Source organism: Herpailurus yagouaroundi, unplaced genomic scaffold, assembly GCF_014898765.1.
Source record: "Herpailurus yagouaroundi ecotype Mexico unplaced genomic scaffold, PumYag 355, whole genome shotgun sequence".
In the NCBI taxonomy this organism is placed as follows: domain Eukaryota; kingdom Metazoa; phylum Chordata; class Mammalia; order Carnivora; family Felidae; genus Herpailurus; species Herpailurus yagouaroundi.
In genome coordinates, this window is record NW_024412572.1 from 8,220,013 (window position 1) to 8,239,262 (window position 19,250).

General features: G+C 44.2%; 1 protein-coding gene across 23 annotated transcripts in view; it reads left to right on the top strand.

The window, feature by feature from the left end:
* The window catches only part of CACNA1C (calcium voltage-gated channel subunit alpha1 C), a 761,926-nt gene that overhangs the window by 494,760 nt on the left and 247,916 nt on the right, over positions 1 to 19,250 (top strand). For all 23 annotated transcript variants that reach the window (XM_040463016.1, XM_040463040.1, XM_040463017.1 and 20 more), the window contains exons 4-5: positions 6,662 to 6,801; positions 13,889 to 14,028. In XM_040463016.1, the coding sequence (XP_040318950.1) occupies positions 6,662 to 6,801; positions 13,889 to 14,028 (280 nt within the window). The remainder of the gene's footprint in view (positions 1 to 6,661; positions 6,802 to 13,888; positions 14,029 to 19,250) is intronic.

Below are 19,250 nucleotides of genomic sequence, written 5' to 3' on the forward strand. Positions count from 1 at the left end.
TGAGAAATTAGTAAGTGGGTAAGTCTCTTCAACTTAGCATCATGGATAAGCATGGAAAAATAGTCCAGTTGGAGGAGAGTTTTTATTTTTGTTTTTTTAAACTGAACTGCTATAAAACCAATGGCACTGGCACACTTTTCAGCTCACTCAGCCTCAATTGCTACTTGCCCTCAATAAATAGATGAAATTTTTTTCAAAGCTGCTTTACTCTTAGACTATTAAGTGGTTTGTCCTGTCCCTCCTTCCTTTACTAGAAGTCCTGAGTCTTAAGGCCAGACTACTTGAACCACCAGGCACCTTCTAAATAAGGCTTCTATATAATGCCCTTGGGAAGGGCCTGCCCTCAAAGAATTGTGAAATTGAAGCAGTTGTCTTCAGGGGCCTCCCACCTCCCTTCCAAGCCCCCTTCTTCCCAATCCAGGTGCCCCAGGCATCTGTCTAGTGTTTCACAAAAGACCACACTGTCAGCTTTCTGATAAACTAGTCCCTGTTAAGGTGAAGGTTGACACAGATTTAAACATGACCTCATATACTTTAGGTGGAGACTTTTAAAAGTTGGAAAATTAAGATCCGAAGGAATGCTTCTCTTTTTTTCACTACGGTAAATTATATATAAAATAATATCTGCCATTCTAACCATTTTTAAGTGTACACTTCAGTGGCACTAATTATACTCCCAGTGTTGTACACCCATTACCACTATCTATGTCCAAAGTTTTCCATGCCCTGAAACAGTTCCTCCCTCCCTCCACCTTCTGGTAACCTCATATCTACTTTCTGTCTCTCTGAATTTAACCATTTTAGACTTTTCACATAAGTGGAATCATACAATGTTTGCTCTTTTGTGACTGCCTTCGTTCACTTAGTATAATGCTTTCAAGGTTCATCCATACTGTAGCCTGTGTCAGAACTTTATTTCTTTTTATGACTGACTAATATTCCATTGTATGAATATCCTTCATCCACTGATGGAAGAAAGGCTTCCTAATGGCTGAATTCTAGGCACCAGTAGAGACCCAAGGAGAGGGGAATATTTGGAGATCCCTGCTACCAACCCTTGAACCATGCCATCTGGGTGCCCACCAGCCCCTGATAGGTACAATACTCCAGGATTTCAGTCATCTCACAGACAGAGACAGCTGTCCTATAGTAGAAGGAGCACCAGACCAGCCATCAGGAAATGCAAGTCCTCATCACATGAGGTAGATGTGTGGCCTTGGACAAGTCCTCTTATTTCTATATAATGAGGAGCTTGGGGCATGCATGTCCTTTTATGAGGTCCTTCCAGCTTCTTATATTCTGTCAAGTCCCTCAGTGTCCTAAGAGACACTTGCAGTGCAGCAAGTGGTGTGGGGCAGAGCAGACACTCAGGAATGCTTGTGACCCTCGGAAGGAAGGAAGGAAGGAAGGAAGGAAGGAAGGAAGGAAGGAAGGAAGGAGAGGAGGGAGGGAGGAGAGAAGAACTGGAGGAACTAAGGTATTCCAGTTTCTTTATCTCCCTTCATTATAGATAGTCGGGAGGCTGTGTTTAGAGGTCAGATTGAATGGTACTTAAGTTATGAAACAATCTGGAATATAAGGTGTGCTGCTTGGCTCATTATTATTGTGTTTCTTGTCTTTGCACCTTGTACTGAGATGGAATTATATGACTGGGCTTCTCATCAATTCTGTTTGGTGTAGAAATCTTGGCAGCTTCAATAAATACACTTGCATAAATTTAAGTGAATACACACAGGCTCTCTTTAGTATGAATTCTCACACCTTGGCTGTTATATAGCAGATATGAGCTCTACAGTGTTCAACACAGATGGTGGGCATCGCCCAGCTGTGCCATACATGTGTGTGTGCAGAAATGTGCACACGTGTATAGACATGGCAGGCTCTCCATGGTTGTCCTTGTCCAAGGAGCTCTACCCTGGCATGGCTTCTGTTCACAAGGAGTCTGTGTTCTCCTAAAGCATAAATATGAATAATCTCTTTACTGAAGGATCATTTTATTATTAAATCTATTTGTATTTATAGTGATCCTCAGAACAATGAGGAAAGGAACTCTTTGTTCCTTTCTATGTTTTGGAATTTGACTGTGCCTTAGGCAGAACTGCAAAGACACCAGGGATTGGCATCCTTACTTGCCATAGAATTGTGAAGAGACTTCAGAAGTCCTCTACTACTTTGGAATTCATGTTCAGAGTTCCAAGAAAAACAAACAAACAAAAAAGCACTGAGTCCTCCTCTCAAATAAAATCTCATGAAGAAACCAGCTTATAAAGACAATAAACATCTTCCAGGCTAGTCAGGAAGAGATGGCTACTTCTTTTTTGTGTGTAGTCTCTGTCCACACCCCATCATATTGGTTATCTGGACTCTTTTGAACTGTCAGGATCTCTGGACAACTTTGCATGTGGGTTAAAATGGCACTGGTCTGGTTCAAGGTGGTGGTGGGGTCAGTGAGCAAAGCCCCATTTTCTCAGCCTTCCCTAGCCTGTAACTCCTCCCAAGCAGCACTGTGTAAGCCTAGGGCTCTCTGCGGCATTGCATTTTTTTGATGCTTAGCTAGTTCTTTTATAGATGAGACAGACCCAGCAAAGTAAAGTGACTTACCCAAAGACACACACAAAGCCAGTGGTACCAGAATCAAGATTATTACCATCAAAAGATAATTGAGTCTCTGTCCTATAGAAGCTTATAATGTAGTTGAAAGATAGGATATGTATACATGAAAAGATAAGTGGAAAACTAAGATAGCCTGTACTCACAAGTGTCTATTAGTTCCACAAGTGTTTAGAAGACATCATGGTTCCTGGGATCTGAGACTCTCTCTCCACTGAATTTTTCTAAATATTTCATACATGGGTATTGCCATGGACCCCAGCTTCCAGTGGTAGCGCTGATAAATGAGCAGGGAAGAGAGGAAAGAAAGGGAAAAGAAGATGAAAATGGGAAGGAAATAATAAGGGGAAAGATGGGAAGATACTATAGGAAGAGAAGGTGACAGGAAGAGAGGAAGACCAGAGCATCTGAAAGGCCGAAGTCATCACACCTGCCCCAGGCAGGTAGGACTTCACCCATACTTTGGGGGAGGGGTCCTGAAGGAGCCCTGGGACTCCATTCTAATGGACTTCCATTCCAGCCTTGACGGTCAGAGAGTTTCCATGCCATAGTTTCTGTGGTCCATCCTCTCTTCTCTTTGACCCTTTTCAGCCTCAACACAGAACAGTAGGAGTGGAATCTTAGTCTGTTCCAGGCTGGCTCCCAAAGTTCCCGAGTTCCCAAAATCACATTTAAAAAAAGGGCGAGTTCACAAGCTGAATATTGTGCATTCTCAAAGAGCTCTGTGGCCCCTCAGCATTCGGGAGAGCTCACAGCTCTGGCCTCAGAATTCAGGCAGGAGGAGGGCTGTGAAGGAGTGTGTATTCACAGGACCAGAGATGCTGAGATATCAGTGCAGCAAGAGGATGGTTTCAGAGAAACTTTTGCATTTCTCTACTCCATTCATTTTTGCCCTTAGATGTTTCTATGGCAACACAACATATGTTTTGAAAGGATCAACCAAGCTGTTTCACTTGTTTATATTTTTGTTTCTTTCTTTCTTGGGTTTGGGGTTGGGGTGGGAATAACTTTAAGGGCATTCATGCCCCTAAGGTCAGAAGGAATACAGTACAGCCACCAGAGCACACACACTCAGCAGCACAGATGACTGCGTTCCAGACACTGCAGCAGGCACCTGCCCCTTCTCAGGATTCTTCATCCAGACCCCATCCTACTGGTCCCCTGTATCCTTTTCAGTTCTATCTCAGATCTTTAAACAACTTAGCATGAGGACTCTGACCTAGTTGTGTCTTTGAGAGATAAACAGGGACCAGTGAGATCCCTGGCACCCAAGAAAGCAAGATGAGATGAATGGACATTTGGACCTAGGGTCAGGAAATCTGGTTTCCCATCTTCAGCATTTACCTCCCTGGCTGGGATCTTATCAGCATTCCGGTTTTTCAAATGAGGAGGTTGATTAGATACCCTGTAAGATTCTTTGTATCTCTCCAACCCCATGGCTTTAAGCAGAATCCTGTAACTTGTGCCAAGGAGGTGCATTCCCATAATGTGAAAGCACTTTCCTGGGATGAGATTGCCCCTTATGGAGAGGGGTTCCAGTCTCATCTCCCCTCTCTATAGTCTGCACACTTTCCCAGGGCAACCTCATCCAGGCCTCCCCTGACAGCCATACTCCTCCTGAACCCCCACTCTGTATGTCTGATGACCAGTAGTCCCAACTAAATGTCCCACAAATGCTTTAATTCAGCAAGTCCAGAACTGCTGTCTCTCCCCTCATGTCCCCCTCTGCAGTGAGAGGCATCACCATCCACAGTCACCCAAGTTAGAAACCTCAGGGAGGGGGGCAGTGCATTTCTTTCACTGCCTCTTCCCCCAACCCCTATATGCAACCAGAAACCAAATTACATCCTTCTGTCTCTCAAACCTACCTACCTACTTCTCACCAATCCCAATGCCTACCTTGGCTCAAGCCTCCATGATCTCTACATGGGTCACCTCCCCCCAAATCCTCCCACCCCATCACCACCCTCCTTACATAGACCAGTGCCAGACTACAATACACATCTAACCCCATCATTCACTATCTCCTCAGTGTAGAATTCAAGCACGCAGGTGTAGCCACAAAACCCCTGGTCATCTTCCTCCTACCAACCTCTCCAGCCCCACTTCCTCTTAGCCTTCACTCCAGCCAATCAGATGCCTGTATTACCTGAGGCTCTACACACACACACACACACACACACACACACACACACACACACACATAACCTTACACAAGTTTCCTCAGGTTGCACTGTGCCCTTTTGTAACATGCTTTCAACACTGTCCTAATAGATATTTTAACCCCCAAATCACCTAATTTTAAAAGACCAGAGGCTCCCACATACTACTATTGGTTCCTGGGTCATCTCCCCCACCCCATGCAGCCACATCCCCAGACCAACCTTATGATGCTGTAATGGGTAGTAAGTAAAACACAAGTCTGCCCCTGAGGTGCTTGTTAATTCTGGATTCTCCATCCCCTTCCCACAGCTACTGCCTGATCAGGACCTTCATCAGCACATGAGCCAGTGGTTCTTAAACTTTTGGGTGCCTCAGAAACACCTAGAATTGTCTGCAATGCACATTTCCAGGCTCCACAGCCAGGACATCTACTTTAGTAGGTCTGGATAGGGCCCAGAATTCTGCATTCTTAAACTTTGCAACTTCAAACTGCTTCACCCAAAGCCGGACGCAGTGAGGCTGGCACTCACTCCAAGTCTAGTGCATCAGGGAAAAAATGGATGGGAGCACAGGCACATGTGTGGTCAGGCATCTCCCCACAGAGCTATCCATTAGGCTACTAATGTCCCTGGTCTTGGAGCCCCCTCCCAGCAGGCAAGGCAGGAGGGGGTGTGCCTTCCCAGGTGATGCCCCCTCTCCACAGTGTGGGTGAGACCTGGAGGTCTTTGGTGAGCTCTGTCTGATCCAACAGAGGATGGGAAGATAGGTCCGAGGGTTCTGAGCCTAGCGCCCATTGGAGCCTGTAATCAGGCTTTCAACCTGTGGCTGAATGCCATGTGGACTGGTGTTTTGTGGCTCCAGTGTGAGATGAGCTGAGGCTCCTGCAGAGGCGAGCAGTGGAGCATGAAGGCATCCAGGCAGCCTTTGCCTGGTGGGGGCCATTAAGGCTATGCACTGGGAACAAGGTTGTGGGAGAAAGCAATTAGTGGTGAGGGAAGCCAGTGAATCAGCACAGAGTCGGCTCGCTCTAATTGAGCCAAAGAGTTTGTCCTGTTACGTGTGGGCTCCCAGGGACAGGAGCTTCATCCTTAAATGCAAAGCCTTTCTTCAAGATGGCAGAGGGAGGAAAAAGACTACCTCCCACCCTTGAAAAAACAGCTGAGCCTTTTGCCTTCACTGCCCCACCCCAGTGCCTGCCTCCATCCTAGAAATGCTGATTTTCTTGACTGACCTGGTCTGTGTCTTTGGACAAAGATTTTTTTATTTTCTCAAGAAAGACAGAGACTTCAAATTCAGGGTCAGTGTATATGAGCAGATTGGCTCTGTTTGAGCTGCTGTTAGATTTTCAGTGTCTCAACTTCTTTGTGGTTGTGTTTCTGTCCTGTCATTTTGAAGACCTTGATTAGAATACTCTCCAAGGCAGCTTCTGTTATCCTCAGGATTTGTCACCTCAGTATTGTAATACACTGTTCTTGTGGTCCTGTTCCCTCCTTTCTCAGCCGTGTTCTCTGTCCTGACATCATTTCCCTCTAGATCAAGACATTATGAGGTCTCTTCTGAGAAATGAGACATTCACTGATGAACTAAATAAGATGTTTCTCCAAAATGTGTAATTTTTCCACCACCCTAATATTTGCATTTTAACAGGGGGCATTTGAAGACTAAAAAAAAAAAAAAAAACCTTAATGCCCAGTGGATTGGAGCTCTAAGGTTGAAACAGACTGTGGAGTTGGTAATCTGGTTTGGGGGTCCCACCCAGTGTCCCCCTAGATCCTACCACAGAGGGAACAGCATTCTCCTCCACCTGCTTGTGTACTCTACTGGTTCAGAAGTTACAAACCCCCAATCTAATGACTATTTTTCTCTCTTTTCTATTTTTGTTTCTTAGGAACGAGTGGAATATCTCTTTCTCATAATTTTTACTGTGGAAGCATTTTTAAAAGTAATAGCCTATGGACTTCTCTTTCACCCCAACGCTTACCTCCGCAATGGCTGGAATTTACTAGATTTTATAATTGTGGTTGTAGGGTAAGTGTAACTACCTTTCTCTATTCCCTCCCCTTACCCCTTACCATCAACAAATGCATATCTCCTTTTCCTTCTGTATTTGTATCTCTTTTTGGTTTGGTCACAGTAGCACTGGGCTCTAGGCAAGATGAGAGGATCTATTAAAAGTCACTTTGAATTCAGACTTTCTCCAAAGGGAAAAGATCTCTTACCTAGGAACACCTCCTTCACACACACACATGCTCACACATGTGCACTCATATGCACAGACACACACAGGAGTGGAATCTGAGTGCTTTTAATGAAACTCAGTGTCCTCCATGCAGCTGAGTCCTCTGCTTAAGGTCTTTTATTCTGTCTCCAACCACATCTGGCCCAACACCTCTTCAGACTGGTTTCCCTGCCACATCCCTGAGCAGGGTTAGTCCAGCCTGCCTGTGAGCATGGCGGTGGGGCGAGGCTGGCACACACCGTCCTGTAGATGCCTGCTCTCACCTCTTCAGTGGGCCTTGTCCAGGGTCCCAGGAAACAGGCTGCTCAAGATAAAAGGGTGAGGAGAAAGCAGAGAACTATGAAGGGCCAAGGTCGTGGGTAACCCAACTAGAGCCAAAAACGCCTTTCCCTAGAGGGATGCTTTGCTGTGGCAAAAGGTGAAGCAAAGTCAATATATGCCTTTAAAAAAAATAAAGCAATGTAAGCAATTGTAAATAAAATTTATAAGTGATGATCTCCTTATCAAGGAATTAGTAACTTTGCAAAAAGATTCTTTATGAAATATTTGGGTTTTTAAATATTTATTTATTTTTGAGAGAGTGCAAGTCGGGGAGGGGCAGAGAGAGGGGGACAGAGGATCTGAAGGAGGCTCTGCATGGACAGGCTGACAGCAGTGAGCCCGATGTGGAGCTCGAACTCACGAACCGTGAGATCGTGACCTGAGCTGAAGTCGGATGCTCAACTGACTGAGCCACCCAGGTGCCTGTCTATGAAATGTTTGTCCCTAAACAGGCCTGCATGTGCTATGCAAAATGTCATTTACTAAGACACAGTTCATGAAGTTCCAACCAGTCATCTATTTTCTGAGGGGAGGGCACCTTTACAGCAGATCCTACTTGAGGAACAAGCTGGCTTCTTTGAACTGATCTGCTATTACTCTGAACCCAGAGAGTGGTCACACAGTGGCCACCTTGCATTTTTACTCCCTTGGAGTTCTGACAGGCTTCAGTGTCAAGGTCAATATGTCATCAGGCTCATATCCCAGGAGCCTATTTTTGATTGATGCCATTTGTGCCATCCCAGTGAAGACATAGGTCCTTCTGGACTCCTCCATAGCACTCACTGCTCATTCTCTCATGGGACTGACTGGTCTTTCCTGCAAGAAATAACAAGAGAAAATCAAGATCATTTAGAAGTTATTTCCTTGTCTCTGGCCATCTGGATGGCTATTTGGGTTGTTTGGAACTGTTTTAGGGGTTTTCTTTGTTGTCTTTTTTTTTGTGCAGCCTATGAATGACACACTTTGGCCACATTAGCATCAGGGCTATTTGGGTGACATGAGAAGCACCAAAGTTATTGGAGTATTTGCCAGGAATAGATCTGGCTCCAGAGGACTCAGAGTGAGGATGCAGCTCTAAGAGATCTTGCTGCTTTTGTTCATGCCAGGATAAACGAAGAAGAACTGAACAAACACCTTGCATTAACTCAGTAAGCCATAGTAAAGGCCTTTGAGGTGCCTTGTTCCAAGTGCCCCTAAATCCCTTCAAATTCAGTGTCTTTCTCTAGGCCTCAGGCCCCAGGGGACCTTTCACACATAGAAAAGAGCCCCAGGAATGAGATTTATCAGGAGTTGAGGGTGCCTGCAGGGACCAACTTTGTTTAGGCAGAGAAGCTACATGTTCTTCTCATATTTATGGAAATGAGTTAGAGTTGAGTGCATACAGCGCTCTGCCCCCTTCATGGCCCTACCTACAGCATGGGAGGTGGAAACAAGAGGCACAGGGCAGACCTCAAAAGGGAGCCCTAGAGGGGCCTTGTCATGCAGTTGCACACTTGGTGACACTTGCTCGTCTTTTGCTGGGTTGGACCCTCGCCTTGCTGTTCCTCCCCATAAGCACAGAGGGCAGACTTTTTGTGGAGTCAGCCCAGGTTTCAGTCACATCTTCCTGGGGTCTAGGCCATGAGGCTGATGAAGAGGCCCCCTTCAAAAAGATCAGAGGAGGGCACTTGTTGGGATGCACACTGGGTGTTGTATGGAAACCAATTTGACAATAAATCATATTTTAAAACAAAACAAAACAAAACAAAACAAAAAGATGCCTCTGGTAGATTGTTTAGGCCACAGAAGTTATGATGCTGGTGGTTGCTGAGCCTGTGGTTCACCATGACCCTCTGGGCTTTTTCCCCATTGATCTCACACATGGACATATTTGACACCTAGTTTCTCTTCTCCAAGGGCAGTGGTCCCATGGGGCTCTCTGTCTAATCTAAATCTCAGCCTCGGGCACCTGGCTGGCTCAGTTGGTAAGTGTTTGACACTTGATTTCAGCTCAGGTCATGATCTCGTGGTCGTGGGATTGAGCCCTGTGCTGGCCTCCATGCTGGGCTTGGAGCCTGCTTGGGATTCTCTGTCTCTCTCTCTCTCTCTCTCTCTCATTCTCTCTCTCTCTCTCTGCACTTCCCCCACTCATGCTCTCTCTCTCAAAAATAAATAAACCTTAAATCAATCAACCAATCAATCAATCTCTGCCCATTCTTCTAACTGGAAAAATCACACACACACACACACACACACACACACACACACAGAGCATAGCTCAACCACCTCTTTCAGCTGTACCTTCTTTTCCTGCCCTTTTTATAACATTAAATGGATATCCCTCTGCTTCCCTTATGTCTCCTGGGAAGTATCTACTCCCTGGGCTCCTCATCTACAGCTACTTAGGGGAAGGTTTCTTCTGCCCTTCTATGATCAGAAGGGGGTCTGCCTGGCCCTGGAGACAGGTGGGTGTGCCTGCCTGCTGCCTGAGTGCCAGGCTAAGAGCTGCTCTCTCATTTCTGCATTGCCATGCTGGGGTCCTGGGACAAGAGGCATTTCCTTCCCCCCCACAAGCCGGTCACATTTCCTTCCCCCCCACAAGCCGGTCACATTTCCTTCCCAAAGTGGAAGAGTTTCCTTGGTACAGTGTGGAGATGGGCCTACTAAATGAAAGTGGGGAGGACTTCAGAGGCCTCTCCCTACCCAACCCAGGGACCTCGGGATCTTCACTAGATCCCCTGCTCAAGACACTCTACTCCAGCCACAGGAGCTTTTGCTCCTGTCTTCCTCCCAATATGGTGGCCCTGCTCTTCTGACTCACTGGGCCCTCTAGAGCCTCATTGTTCTCTTTTAAAAAGCTCCAATGTCCAACTAGGAAACTGCCAGACACAACTCCTGGAGAATTCTGTCCCCACCTCTGACCAAGCATCCACATCTGAACCCAGCCCTTAGGGACAGGTAGGCACAAAGCAGTGGTTTGGGCTTTACAGTGCCTAATCAAGGAAAACACACCAGTCCCTACAAGCCAAGAACACCTCCTAGACCCATTCCTGAATTTTCTACCCCTTAAAAATTAAAATCAGGCACTTAATAAAGTGTCCGCATCAAGTTGGGACAGGGAAAAGAGAAAAAAGTTGTCTAACCTCTGTTCCCTTCAATGAATACTATTTTGTGAACAACTTGTACTCTAATAAGCATATTGCTTTCTTCCAGGAAATACTAGGAACCAAATCTGGTTTGGATTTAGAATGCTGTTTGACAAACTTGCAAACTAGTCTCCATTTTCTAAGATTTCAGTAATCTAGACTTCAGTGGAAAGAACATTTCTCTGCAGAGAAAGAAGCCCACTCCCCTCATCAAGGCAACTCTGCCTGGGGTTCAGGATGTCACCAGCTAACATATGACACCATCAAATTGCCAAGCTGAGCTGAAAGAATCACAGGACCAAGAAAGACTTTAGATGTGGTCTGGTCAGTGTTGTCAAACTTTTTAGCTGCAGAACCCATTGTTAAAGCCTTACTCAAAGGCCCATGAAAGCCACTGTGTTCCAGCCACTTTTCTCTGGCCTTGCTGTCCAAGATATCCCCAGGGGATCCATGGAGCACAGTTTGGAAATCCTTAATCTAGACCAACTCCCTCAATTGCTGGGCCCTGCCTGGATTTGAGTTTCTTCAAAGCTAGGCCCCTAGCTGCAGCCTCCCCTGTTTTCAGATCTAGTTCCCTGGGGCATGAGTCATTTAAGGAGCTCAAGCCTATTCCTCAAGAACAAAGTTGCCCTGGTCTTCAGTTCAGGCCAGATGTGGGGACCCAGTCTGATACCTGGGCTTCCCCCTGACCCTAGACCATGACCCAGCACACACTCTACTGACAGTGAATCGGTGGTCATCTCTAGTACAAAGGACAGAAATTGCCCTGTGTGTCTTTTCTTTCCCCTAATTTTCTTGGTCACCACAAAAAGCCCAAGATTCCAGGTTCCCATTCCCACATGGTTCTCTGCATCTTCTGACCCCTTCTCCCTCTCCATCCCGCTGAAACCTTTCCACTGTGCCCTCTGCTCCCCACAAGCCATCGCCCATTCAGATGTCAGCAAACATTTTCTATAAAGGGCAACATGCCCATTTTCAGCTTGCAAACCACGTACTCTTTGTCCCAACTATTCAACTTTAGTGAGAAAACAGCAATAGACAACAGCAATATGTAAACGATGGGTGTAGTTGAACTCTAACAAAACTTCATTTACAGAGCAGATGGCCCAAGTGCTGCCCTAAACCCTCAGCTTTGTCTCTGGCCTCTCATTTAACTCCCTGACTCCCCCCAAGAGTCCTGCCTCCCTTGCATTCTCTCAAGAGATTACCACTCTCTCCCAAATGCCTTGTTCCACAACCCAGAGGTCAGGAGAAGGGCCCTGTGTTTCTCTTATTTCTGCTTTCAGATGGCTACCCCTCCCCTTCCCTAGCAACTTCCAGTTTTAATGTGTGTGATCAGACCCTTCTACCCCTACTTCTCCTTATGGGATCCTCTGTAGGCCTCTATGGGACTCTATTCCTTGAAGACATGAGCTCTTGGTTCATTCCCATTCTCTCCAAACTTAGTATTGCTACTGTCCCTTCCAGTAGCTTCTTGGTTCCTTGATATCTTCCCCACCCAGCGACCCTGACTCCATCCTGACTCCAGGTGCACACTCCCATGGTTATAGCCACTATCCCTGCCATAAGTAATAACTGAGCCCTCCCCCATAATGTCAAACCAAACATCCCACTCTGTAAACAATACCACCCGTATTTCCAGCTTATTCCCTCTTGCACTTTGACTCTGACAATCCATTCACCCTGTCCCATTCTCTCTGTTCCTCCACCCATTGTGTCCAGTCCTCCTTTTAACCAGCTTAAATGCCCAGCCCATCATAATCTCTCACTACCATGTACAGTCAACTTCCTCATTTTTCTATTCATCTACCTTGCTCATTTGGAAAAACACCAACCACAATCAAATACAACTAGATGGAGATCCATCTGGTACCTGAAGCTATGCCATTGAAAGGGGTAGAGAAACTTAAAGCTGAGCTGATGGGTTTCACTTTACAGTCATGACCACCAACTTCAAATAGGTCCTTGATGATATCTGGCAATCCTACTACATGTGCCTTCCTCATTCACTCTTTGCTTTCTTTGGTGATTCTTTTATACCTTTGCCTCACCCTTCAAATTTCCAGTACCCACTCCTCATTTGCATTTTCAGCTGATGACCTTGCTCCCTGTTTCCCTGAAAAAACAGGTACAATCAGGATAACATCTGTACCGCTATAATGTGCCCTCCTACTAGAACCATGATAAACCATCCCTTCTCCTATCTAGGGCCAATACCCCTCAGGGTACATGAGATACCTTCCTGCCTACTGAAGGGTATCAGTCCTTCCAGTAATTATTCCCTCACTTCTGCATTGCCAGATCACCTGTCTCTGTTACATAACTCCCATCACATATAAAAATGTTGCTGTATCTCCCATTTAAAAGCAAACACTACTTGGGGCACCTGGGTGGCTCAGTTGGTTGAGCGTGCGACTTCGGTTCAGGTCATGATCTCACGATTTGTGAGTTGCAGCCCCACATCAGGCTCTGTGCTGACAGCTCGGAGCCTGGAGCCTGCTTTGGATTCTGTGTCTCCATCTCTGCCCCTCCTCTGCTCATGCCTCTGTCTCTCTCTCTGGTAAATAAGTTTCTCTCAAAAGTAAATAAACATTTTTAAAAAATTAAAGCAAACACAACTCTCTTGATTCCATACCCTCTCCTGTAACCATCTTTTTTCTTCTACCACCTTTGACAGCAAAGCTCATCAGAAGGGTTGTCCATACTGTAGCCACCAGCCACATGGCCACTCAGCACTAATCTAGAAAGTTTCAATTACATATATGGCTCAAATTTGTGGCTTGCATTATAGTTGTGTTAGAGCTGTCTCAAACTTTTCTTGCTGTCTTCTCTTGAACCCATATCTATTAGGCATTGTCCCCATCACTCCACCAAACAGATGTTTCAAAGTCTAAGTGGTCTGCATGTTACTAAAGCCAGTGGTCAGTTTCCCATCCTTATATCCGCAGCACAAAGCCAGTTTCTATGCTATCATTTATTTGTGCCCAGTTTAAATCAAAAGGGAATTGTTAGGAGTAAGAAAGTAAGTGGGGAGGAAAGAGGATGTGGTTCCTGGCCACGTGAAGGCCAGCTTTAGGAATCCTGGAGTGGGGAGAGGACACCACAAAGGGACAGAGGCACTACTGCAAACTTTAGTGGCTTTACACTTCTATGCAGGCCACCTAGCTTATACAAAGCCATTTGTGTTCATGCACAACTTTATGACTACAAATGGCCTGCCTATCCCCTCTCGGACCTTTCTAGGCAGTGGATATGTCCCTTGGGTGATACCCACACTGAGGGAATGTCATCTTATGATGGTCACAGTCCCTTCCCCCCACACACCTTGGCACTGGTTCCCAGGCTGGAGGCACCTGCGAACTCTGCTGTCCCAGGCTTCCTTCAGAGAATTCAGAGTCTGACAGCTCCTTCTCCCCTTCTTCTCTTCTAGGCTTTTTAGTGCAATTTTAGAACAAGCCACCAAAGCTGACGGGGCAAATGCTCTAGGAGGGAAAGGAGCTGGATTTGATGTGAAGGCACTGAGGGCATTCCGCGTGCTGCGCCCCTTGCGGCTGGTGTCTGGAGTCCCAAGTAAGTAAAGCCATTATTCTTGTTTACAGTGTTATCTTGTCACCACCCTCTGCTTTCTTTTGCTGAATTGCCGGGAGCACTTTGCAAAGAAAACTGATTTCATATAAATGGAGGGGGCTTTTCTTAAATGAATTCCTTTGCTTTAAAGAACCTAACTCTGATAAGAGTCCATTAAGACACACTGTGGTCCCAGCTCCTCTAAACACCTGGAAAAAATCCACAGCAGTCACGCAGCCAAATGAAGACAGCCTACAACAGAGAAAGCAATCCCTTGGCCATCTGAGCAATCCCCTCAAGGCCCTGGGCTGGGAATTAAAATACATTTTCAGCAAAGGAGCCAGGTGAGTAGAGAAGGCTAATCCCCAAGGCTCGCAAGGTATTTTAGCCTATGAGATTATCTCTACTTTCTGTATTTTTCCAAAGAACGATCTGAAAAGCATCAGTGGATGTTCAAAAAAGTTCTGTTTGCCATTTCTCTCAACCCTTTCCTTCTTTCATGTCAAATGGGACATTTCCGGTTTCAGAAGCCCTATTTATGGACAGGCTACCTGTCTTTGTAGAACTGGTTTTGCCAGAGGGTGGAGGGTGTTTAGCTCTCTGAATCAAGCAAAAGGGCTTCAGAGAGATATTGTCTATTGTGTATCTGGATATCAGTCACCTGGACAGCTTCTCTTCAAGCTCTTCCTCCAGAAGCCTATCCCACCATGGATGAGCCCCAGGCAACTAACACAGCAGCTTCGGGCACCCAGCTTTGCTCCAGCAAAGCCCAGCCCAAGTTGTTCCTTGGGGTTAAGTGAGCTTTCCAAGAGCTCCTCTTTCCACTCCTCCTTGATGAGTTGGTGGGATCTGAGCACAATTGTGGACTTGTGTGCTGAGATTTTTCCCTCTCAAGTCAGCTCCATCATCTGGCCCATAACTCAAGGTAAAGGAGGTTCCTAGGACTGGGCTGAAATCAGACTAGCTTAGAGATGGGAGCAGGGGACAGGAAAACAAAGAGGTCCTCTGAACACAACCTTTACCATACAAGTGTGAAGGACCTTATAGTAACCTGTTCAATTCTTTCTGTACATGCACAGAAGAGTGAGAAGATCTTCCCAAAGTAACTTAAGTAGCCAGCAACAGAGCAAGACTAGAACCAGGTGTCCTGATTTCCAAACCAGCTCTCTTTCCCACCATACATACAACTTCTTGTAAAGGATTAACTAGTATATAACTCTTGATTGTCTTAGACTTTTACACATATACTTGATCCCTTGAATTACATTCTAAGCCCTGGAAGCCCAGAATTCTTCCTTATATTATCTCTGATTCCTGCACAATGCCTACAGTGGTCTCGGTACAAGGTAGAGGAATTTACTGGATAATTGAAGGTAAGAGTTAGACTATTTTCTTTGCAGTGGGACCTCCCAAGTAAAGTTTGTGGCCTGTCTTAAATTCAAAAGTGAACATGGAGCTAAGCCACATAAGCACGTTTAGAGCAGAGTCTTTCTACTCAACCATTATAGGGTATCTAGGAATGGAAATAGTATCCAGTTGACTCTTGAACAATGTGCAGGTTAGGTGTGCTGACACTTACCTTGTGCAGTTGAAAATCCACATAAAACTTTTGACTCCCCCCAAAACTTCACTGCTAATAACCTGTTGACCGGAAGTCTTTTGATAACATACACAGTTAACACATGTTTTATATGTTATATATATTATAAACTGTATTCATACAATGAAATAAGGTAGGGAAAATAAACTGTTATTAAGGAAATCAGATGGGGGCACCTGGGTGGCTCGCCAGTTAAGTGTCTGACTCTTGATTTTGGCTCAGGTCATGATTTCATTGCTCATGGGTTCGAGCCCTGCATTGGGCTCTGCACTGACACTGTGGAGCCTACTTGAGATCGTCTCTCTCCCTCTCTCTCTGCCCCTCCCCCACTGATGCTGTATTTCTCTCTCAAAAAATAAATAAATAAACTTAAAAAAAAATCATATGGAGGGGCACCTGAGTGGCTCAGTTGGTTGAGCATCTGACTCTTGATTTTGGCTCAGGTCATGATCCCAGAGTCATGGGATCAAGCCCTGAGTTGCATTCCTCACTGAGCGTGGAGCCTACTTAAGATACTCTCTCTAGGGGCGCCTGGGTGGCTCAGTCGGATTGAGCCCTGCATTGGGCTTTGTGCTGACAGCTCAGAGCCTGGAGCCTGCTTCGGATTTTGTGTCTCCCTCTCTCTCTTCCCCTCCCCCACTCATGCTCTGTCTCTCTCCCTCTCTCTCTCTCTCTCTCTCTCTGTCAAAAATAAATAAATATTAAAAAATTTTTTAAAAAAAAAGATACTCTCTCTAGAATCATGAAAGCAGGAAGGGAAAAAAAAGTCCCTCACATACAAGGGAAGACAGATCAGGTTTGCAGCAGACCTATCCACAGAAACTTGGCAGGCCAGAAAGGAGTGGCAGTATGCTGAATCAGAAAAATATGCAGCCAGCAAGGCTGTCATTCAAAATAGAAGGAGAGATAAAAAGTTTCCCAGACAAACAAAAATTAAAGGAGTTTGTGACCACTAAACCAGCCCTGCAAGAAATTTTAAGGGCGACTCTCTGAGGGGAGAAAAGATGAAAAAATATAAATAAATAAATAAATAAATAAATAAATAAATAAATAAATAAATAAATACCCAAAGCAACAAAAGATTAGAAAGGACCAGAGAACACCACCAGAAACTCCAACTCTACAAGCATCATGATGGCAATAAATTCATATCTTTCAATACTCACTCTAAACGTCAATGGACTCAATGCTCCAATCAAAAGACATACAATAACAGAATGGATAAGAAAACAAGATCCATCTATATGCTGATTACAAGGGACCCACTTTAGACCTAAAGACACCTTCAGATTGAAAATAAGGGGATGGAGAACCATCTATCATGCTAATGGTCAACAAAAGAAAGCTGGTATAGCCATACTTATATCAGATAATCTAGACTTTAAAATAAAGACTGTATCAAGAGATGCAGAAGGGCATTATATCATAATCAAGGGGTCTATAGACCAAGAAGACCTAACAATTGTAAACATTTGTCTGCCAAATGTGATAGCATCCTAATATATAAGTCAATTAATCACAAACATAAAGAAACTCATCAATAGAAATACCATAATAGTAGGAGACTTCAACACCCCACTCACAGCAATGGACAGATCATCTGATCAAAAAATCAACAAGGAAACAATGGCCTTGAACGACACACTGGACCAGATGGACTTAACAGATATATTCAGAACATTTCATCCTAAAGCAGCAGAATATACATTCTTCTCCAGTACACATGGAACATTCTCCAGAATAGACCATATACTGGGACACAAACCAGCCCTCAGCAAGTACAAAAAGATCGAGATCATACTGTGCATATTTTCAGACAACAATGCTATGAAACTCGAAATCAACCACAAGAAAAAATTTGGAAAGGTAACAAATACTTGGAGACTGAAGAAAATCCTACTAAAGAATGAATGGGCTAACCAAGCAGTTAAAAAGGAAATTAAAAAGTATCTGGAAGTCAATGAAAATGATAACACCACAATCCAAAACCTCTGGGATGCAGCAAAGGCAGTCATAAGAGGAAAGTATATAGCAATCCAGGCCTTCCTAAAGAAGGAAGAGAGATCTTAGATATACAACCTAACCTTACACCTTAAGGAGCTGGAAAAAGAACAGCAAATAAAACCCCAAACCAGCAGAATACAGGAAATAATAAAGATTAGAGCAGAAATTAATGCTATCGAAACCAAAAAAACAGTAGAACAGATCAATGAAACCAGAAGCTGGTTCTTTGAAAGAATTAACAAAGTTGATAAACCACTAGCCAGTTTGATCAAAAAGAAAAAGGAAAGGACCCAAATAAATAAAATCAAGAATGTAAGGGGAGAGATCACAACCAACACAACAGAAATAAAAACAATAATAAGAGAATATTATGAGCAATTACACGCCAATAAAATGGGCAATCTGGAAGAAATGGACAAATTCCTAGAAACATATACACTACCAAAACTGAAACAGGAAGAAATAGAAAATTTGAACAGACCCATAACCAGTAAGGAAATTGAATTAGTAATCAAAAATCTGCCAAAAAAACAAGAGTCCAGGGCCAGATGGCTTTCCAGAGGAATTCTACCAAACATTTAAGGAAGAGTTAACACCTATTCTTTTGAAAGTGTTCCAAAAATTAGAAATGGAAGGAAAACTTCCAAACTCTTTCTATGAAGCCAGCATTACCTTGATTCCAAAACCAGACAGAGACCCCACTAAAAAGGAGAACTATAGACCAATTTCCCTGATGAACATGGATGCAAAAATCCTCAACAAGATATTAGCCAACTGGATCCAACAATACATTAAAAAAATTATTCATCATGACCAAGTGGAGATTGGGATGCAGGGCTGGTTCAATATCTGCAAAAACAATTAACGTGATTTATCACATCAATAAAAGAAAGGACAAGAACCATATGATCCTCTCAATAGATGCAGAGAAAGCATTTGACAAAATACAGCAGCCTTTCTTGATAAAAACCCTCAAGAAAGTAGGGATAGAAGGAGCATACCTCGAGATCATAAAAGCCATATATGAACGACCCAACACTAATATCATCCTCAATGGGGAAAAACGGAGAGCTTTCCCCCTAAGGTCAGGAACAAGACAGGGATGTCCACTCTCGCCACTGTTATTCAACATAGTATCGGAAGTCTTAGCCTCTGCAATCAGACAACACAAAGCAATAAAAGGCATCCAAATTGGCCAGGAGGAGGTCAAACTTTCACTCTTCGCAGATGACATGATACTCTATATGGAAAACCCAAAAGATTCCACCAAAAAACTGCTAGGACTGATTCATGAATTCAGCAAAGTTCCAGGATATAAAATCAATGCACAGAAATTGGTTGCATTCCTATACACCAACAATGAAGTGACAGAAAGAGAAATCAAGGAATCGATCCCATTTACAGTTGCACAAAAAACCATAAAATACCTAGGAATAAATCTAACCAAAGAGGTGAAAAATCTATACACTGAAAACTATAGAAAGCTTATGAAAGAAATTGAAGAAGACACAAAAAAATGGAAAAAGATTCCATGCTCCTGAAGAGAAAGAACAAATATTGTTAAAATGTCGATACTACCCAAAGCAATCTACATGTTCAATGCAATCCCTATCAAAGTAAC